We start from the raw sequence: 6369 nt of genomic DNA, 5'->3' as shown, positions 1-6369 counted from the left end.
GTTTTTTTGTTTTTTTTTTTTTTTTTTTTTTTTTTTTTTTTTTTGCTACCAGGGATCAAACTATTTTATTTTGAGACAAAGTCTTGCTTACACTCGAGATCCTCCTGCCTCAGCCTCTGCTATAGCTGGCTTTATAGGCACATGCCACCCACACAGGGCTTTCAATCACATCTTTAATAGAAGCTTTTCGAGTGTATAAGAAGTACCACCCCCTCCAGTCTCACCGCCTGAGCTTCACAAGGGAGGGGATCCATGAGTTCGGTTTTGAGGGACGAGTAGGAGTTGGCAGGTGAGTGAGGAAGGGAGGACATTCCAGGAGAGGGAGACAAGAGAGCTGAAGGCTTGCAAGTGAGAGGTCACAGGAGAATGTTCAGGTCCCGTGTATGGGGTGTAGGGCAGGCAGAAGCCCTGAGCACCAAGCCTGGGCAGTAGGGAGCCATAGAGAAGTTAAGAGGAGCGGAGAGATTGGTGAGCTCGGAGTGCTGGAGGGTGGTTCGGCACGGGCAGGAGCAGAGTTCAGAGAGCTGGCTGGGCCTGGGGCCCTGCACCAACCTGTGTTCCTGTTACGCTACAGGCCCCAAAGGCCAGGAGGAAGACGGATGGCCTGGGCAGCAGGTCGCAGCTCTCTGGCTTGGTGGTGGTGAAAAAGGCGAAGACAGAAGCGGAGGGCGCCGGCCCCCAGCCTGGCCAGGCTCCTCCCGGCTCAGGTCAGTTCCCAGGCCAAGCTGTGTGCAGCTCCACCTATGGCCGGTAGGGGGTAGCGCTCCCTGCCTCCCAGCGTTTCCTGGGCCTGCGGAATGCGGGGCTGGGTGACCCCAGGCAGCTCTGCAGGGCGGGGAGAGGGAAGGGCCGCCCTCCACCTCTTCCTTTTTTTCCCCTTTCTCTGTGGTACTGGGGGTGGAACCCAGGACCTCGCACCGAGTGACATCTCACCTTTTTAGTTTTTATTTTGAGACAGGCTCGCTAAGTCACTGCGTTGCCAGGCCGACCTGGAATTCATAACTTTCCCCCCTCAGTCTCATAGTGCTGAGATTACAGGCGCAAGTCACCATTCTTTTTCCTCTTTTAATGACAAAAGGAACAAGAATGTCCAAGCCCTAAATAAACCTGTCACGCGTCCTTTCCATCTCCCAGTCAGGGGAGTGGAGTCGCCAAGTCCCAGCCCATGTCCTAGTGTCTGTCTTGGTCCGCCATTGGTGGCCCCCACCCCAGCAGCTGGACAGTTGGGGTGGGTCGGCCTGACGGGTGGAGAGCTCAGGGTCTGGCCAAGCAGTGCAGTCCCACGGGGGGTGGTTATGTCAGAGGATGTGCGCGGGGGGTTAGCGGGTGCTGCACACCTGCATGCACCCCGGGAGGCTGAGGCAGGAGGATTGCAAGTCAGAGCCCAGCCTGGGGAGCTTAGTGACTTGGTAAGAACCTGCCCCATGATAAAAATAAAAAGGGCTGGGATGTGGCTCAGTGCAGAGGCCCTGGGTTCCATCCCCAGTACAGGGAAAACAAGTTCTTGAAAAGGGTATGTGGCTTAAGGCTTACACCCCCAACGGGCCCTGCCAGGGGCCGTCCCCACAGGCAGCCTCATGGTGTCCAGACTGCCACGCGAGCAGAGGTGCTGGCCCCATCCCCCAGCCATCCTGGGCCAACCTTCCCTCTCCCTGCAGGAGCCCCAGAGAGCAGAGGGGCTGCTGACCCCGCCTCCCTGCCACGCGGTGCCTCCTCCCTGGGCCAGCTGGGAGCCTATGGGGACAGTGAGGACAGTGACAACAGCGTCTGACCCCACCGTCCCAGCGACAGGCGTCACGGTGCAGGGGTCATTCCAGAGAGGCAGGAGGCCCCGACACCTCCCACAGCTGCCACGGACTTGTGTCTCTCCTCTCTCTGGCCCTGCTGCCCTTGTGTTACGGCCTGTGCCACCCTGCCCTGTCCCCGGGTCATCTCCACCCCTTCCACCCACAGAGCCATCTGGAAGCAATAAAAGGCTCTGTCTGTGGTCTGGGTGGCTGCTCTGGAGGGCTGGGCCAGCGAGGCCTCTGCTCAAGACCCCAGGGTGCAGACCCAGGGTGTGGTACCGGATGTGGGGCCGGGTCGGGCCACCGCACAGCTCTGTTAGTGCCAAGCTCAGGTACTGCGTCCGCCTGACTTCTGAGCTGTAACAGAACGGCCGAGCCCCAGGCCTTCACAAAGAGAAGAGGTACCCAGCACCCAGCTCTGCAGGCCCACATCGTGGCTCCAGGTGTCGCCGTGGGAGTGTGGCAGAGCCGGGCTTGCTTTGTCCTTTGTTTGTATCTTAACAGTACTAAGGATGGAACCCAGGGCCTTTGCACTGAGCTACATCTCCAGCCCTTTATATTTCTTGAGACTCAATCCTGCTAAGTTGCACAGCCTAGGCGCAACTTGTGATCCTCCTGCCTCAGCCTCCTAGAGTGCTAGAGTGACAGGCGTGTGCTACTATACCTAACTGGTTTTTGTTTTGTTTTGCTTTTTGCCTTTAGTACCAAGAGTCAAACTCAGGACCTTGCGCTTTTGAGGCAGGCAGCAACTGGATATTTTTATGTTTAATTCTTGTTTTCCTGGGGCTTTCCTTTCTCACCCGTGTCCTCAGAGCAGCCTTGTCCTTGGCCCCCAGTCCCGATGTAGGGGCTCCTGACAGTGAGCCGGTAGAGGGAGCGGCTGGGTCTGTGGTTTGTGTCCCGGCTCCCCGGCCCCTCCTGTCATCCCACATCCCCCTCCCCTTCCATGCTCACAGTGCCCGCAGCGCCAGATAAAGGAGCTGTCACCCTGTCTTCTCGGGGCTGTCAGGCCGCATCCAGAATCTCCTCCATCAGCTCCCCTGGGGCCGCCGCACATCAGAGGGCTGAGCGTGGGGGACACTGGGGCCCCCTGGGCCCAGCAGGAGAGGGTGCACCTGCCTCGTGCCCGTGCCCAGCACCGCACCAGGCTGTCCCCACTGCCGCCACCAACTGCAGCTGTCACCGCCCCCAACGGGAGCCTCCTCTGCGGCTGGGGCCTTCATCGCCCTCCCCCGCTGCGCTGCCTGCCGGTCGGATGGGCCCTCAAAGGTTGCACCGAGCCCCCAGCAGCCCGAACATCTGAGGGAAGCTCGTGCCTCCACCCGGGTCAGCTGCAGACAGAAGTCAGGCCTTGTCTTCTCAGATGTACACTCCTTCCCTTGGGCTGGGTCCTCCAAGGGACGGAATCCTGCCTCTCCCATCAGCAAGCCATCATTTGAGACTCAAGGTTGTGAATTGGCAAAGGCAGAACTGGGCCAGGGAGACTTGGGAGGCTGAGGCAGGAGGACCCTAAGTTTGAGCTCAGCCTGGTCACGTCAGAAATACCATGTCTCAAAGTAGGTAAAAAGGGGTGGGCGTAGCTCAGTGGTTGAGCACCTGTCTGACAGCAGTTCATCCCCAGTGCTGCAAAAAGAAGAAAATTAAAAGGCTATGTCCAGGAGCTCCTAAGATAGAGCCTCCCACCACTGCCTGTTGGACTAGGACTTTCTCTTTGTTCCGTTTTGCTTTTTGAGACAGAGTCTCACTATGTATGTAGCCTAGGATGGCCTGAAATTCACAGCAGTCCTCCTGCCTCGGCGACCTGAGTGTTAGGATTACAGGTGTGTAGGGCTGGGGACTTAGCTCAGTGGTTCGGTGGCCCTGCCTTGCAAGTGCAAGGACCCGAGTTTAATCCCCGGTACCAAAAAAAAAAAAAGATTACAGGTGTGTGCCGCCACATCGGGCCTGGATTAGGAGATTTGAAGCCCTGCTAGGGGCCACACCATCTCGATCTCTCCCTACCCGCCCCCTCCTGTCCTGGCTCCACAGCTCCCAGCCCCCTTTCAGATTTGGGGCCCCAGGGCTTCTGCCCTAGGAGTTAGGGCACAGGGACAGAGATCAGGTGTAGTCCTAACCAAGAACCGCGGTCTCTGGCTCCTTTCTGAGTCCCCATCCAGCCTAAAACATTCCTTGAGCACCTACTGTGGGCCACACACCTGAGCGTCCCTCAGCCAGGCAGGGGCACAGCTGTGACACCATGTGGACAGACCTGGGGAGCGTCCTGCTTAGAGAGACACCAGACAGGACTCAATGTGGGTTGTGTGGACGGGAAATGCCCGGCACAGGTGACTCAGCAGGAAGGTGCCAGAGGCTGCGAGGGGATGGGTGACTGCTAACCAGATAGGGCGTTTTCTTTAGGAATGTTGGGAACCAGATAGTGATGTTAATTACACAGCCTTGCAAATATATTAAAAGGCACTGCGTGTGTGTGTGTGTGTGTGTGTGTGTATCTTCGTGGTGCTAGGTGGAACTGGGGCCTGAAACACACGAGGAAAGCCCCACCCCCAGTGCATTATATAAAGGGGTCCCGGGTGTGGTGCTGCACACCTGCCTTTCCAGCACTAGGAGGCTGAGGCAGGAGGATTGCCAACAATTTGAAGCCAGCCTGAGCTACATAGTTCAAGGAAGCCTGTCTGAAAACAAGAAAAGGCCTTGGGTTCAATCCCTAGTACTAGAAAAAAGTGAGGTATGAACTCTACAGTATAGGAATTATATTTCAAAAAGCAAAGCAAAATCCCCAAAAGCAAAGTGAGTAGCTAGCTCTTGCCAGCCCCCAGTTCCTATTCTGTTTTGTAGGGAGAACATAGCCCTAGGTCCCCTCAAGGTTGAGGAGGCTGGGATTAGGAACCTGAGTCCTGGGGAACCGGGGTCCTCAGAAAGCAGAGCCCCACCGGGCGGCCAGAAGCTGCCAGTGGGGGCGGGGACCCCCAGCCTGGCCCCTCCCCTCAGGGTGGGGAAGCCCCGGAGAAAGCGGCTCAAAGGCAAAGTCGCAGGGAAGTCAAACGCCGTTTGATTCTGCCTCGGGCCCCTAATTGCTATTCCTGCCACAGCGTGTAATTAGAAGGCCCCTTTCAAATATTTATGCCTCAGCCGTGATGTATTTAGCCGACAGAGACCGCGCTCGGGTTTGATGGGAACTGTCAACAGCTCATCCCGAGCTGGGAATTGCCTCGCGGCTGACAGAAGACAGGACAATTACCCGCCGTGCTCCCAGACCAGCCCTAGGGACCCCACCTTGCCGCGGATCCGAGAGCGGAGGATCGGGAGCTGGGGGGAGGGAACGGGGCGTGCGAAGCAGCCGAGTTCAACAGGTCCGGATTGGGGGCACAGCTGGTGCGGACAGGGTAGGCCAGACGGGGCCTTTGTCTTCGGGGCTCTGGGCTTCAGTTTTCCCGCCTGGGAAGTGGGGCTAGTGGAGGAGGGGAGAGGGAGAACTCCGGTTCCACGGAAACTCCAGCCCAGGCCCCGTGACAGTGCCCAGGCCCCAATGAGCCCCTGGGTGACTAAGACCCCCTTGGCTCTGTGCCTCAGTTTCTTCGTCTGTATAGTGAAGGACGTGTGTAACGATCCCTTCTGGGCACCCTCCCTCCAGCTTCCTGGGATCTGGAAGAAACCCCATTTGTCTTTGTTTCGAGGCAGGGTCTCTGTGTAGCCCAAATTGGCTTCAAGCAATCACAGCAATCCTCCTGCCTCAGCCTCCCTAGTGAGTGCCCCCAAGCCTGGCCTCATTTGTCTCACGAAGGGAAACCACGGCAGAGGAAGCTGCAGACCACTCTCCCAACCCGCTATTCTGCAGGACAGCTCCTGGCCCTGACTTCCTCTCCCCTGTGCCATTTCAAACTGCACTCCTGGGCAAGCCAGGAGTAGGGAACCGGGGTCCCCAACCTCTCTGAGCGCCACTCTCGGGTTCTTTGGGGAAAGAAAAGATGATTTTTGCTCTTGATTTGGCCACTACCCACCCCCATCCCCAAATCTTTCAGTCCCTTGACCCCAGACAGCTGTCGTGGTGAAAAACAGCCAGACTTGAGACCCTTCTCCCTCCTCTCCCCGACCCACCTCCCACCCGAAAGCCACAAAGGGACAGATGCGAGGCCACCAGGCGGGCACAGATAGCATCTCCCCTACCCGCCAGCTGCCCGGCCTTCCCCGCCCTGCCGTGAGTCCCCGGGGAGGGCGGACAGGAGCCCGATGGGGGAGTCACGTCCCAGTCCCCGCCGCCTCCCGGTGCTGTGCCTTGAGTCCCTCCACGGCAGCACGGCCAGCGGCCTCTCGCAACTGCTGCACGGTTGCGTCTCCCGGGCAGATGTTCGACCGTCAGACGCTGGCCCAATTTCAATCCTCTGTCGCGGTCCCCCGGACGATGTCACCCCTTCTGGCGGTCAGGTCCATACCCCGGTTCTGCGTCCACTTTCACCGCTGCTCCGTACTCCCCGCCCCCGTGTCCCCTGCACCCCTCGCGTCCCCGGGAGGTGCCAGCGCCCGCCCGTGCCCACGTCCTGCCCTCCACCTCTTCGCCCAAGCTCGGTCCAGGGCTCGGGGTCCG

The 6369-nt window shown here is 58.6% G+C and overlaps 1 protein-coding gene across 4 annotated transcripts in view; it reads left to right on the top strand.

Annotated features, from left to right (window-relative positions):
• Yju2 (YJU2 splicing factor homolog) overlaps window positions 1-3572 on the top strand; it is a 16103-nt gene extending 12531 nt beyond the window's left edge. For 2 of the 4 annotated variants that reach the window (XM_010634827.3, XM_010634825.3), the window contains exons 7-8: window positions 575-707; window positions 1659-3572. In XM_010634827.3, coding sequence (XP_010633129.1) covers window positions 575-707; window positions 1659-1771 — 246 coding nt within the window. In that variant the 3' untranslated portion in view covers window positions 1772-3572. The other 2 variants (XM_010634826.3, XM_010634829.3) reach the window with 2 other exon arrangements.
• Window positions 3573-6369: the final 2797 nt, after the last annotated feature.

Source organism: Fukomys damarensis, unplaced genomic scaffold, assembly GCF_012274545.1.
Source record: "Fukomys damarensis isolate Sample0158 unplaced genomic scaffold, DMR_v1.0_HiC HiC_scaffold_37, whole genome shotgun sequence".
In the NCBI taxonomy this organism is placed as follows: Eukaryota; Metazoa; Chordata; class Mammalia; order Rodentia; family Bathyergidae; genus Fukomys; species Fukomys damarensis.
This window is presented reverse-complemented; position numbering and strand designations above follow the sequence as displayed.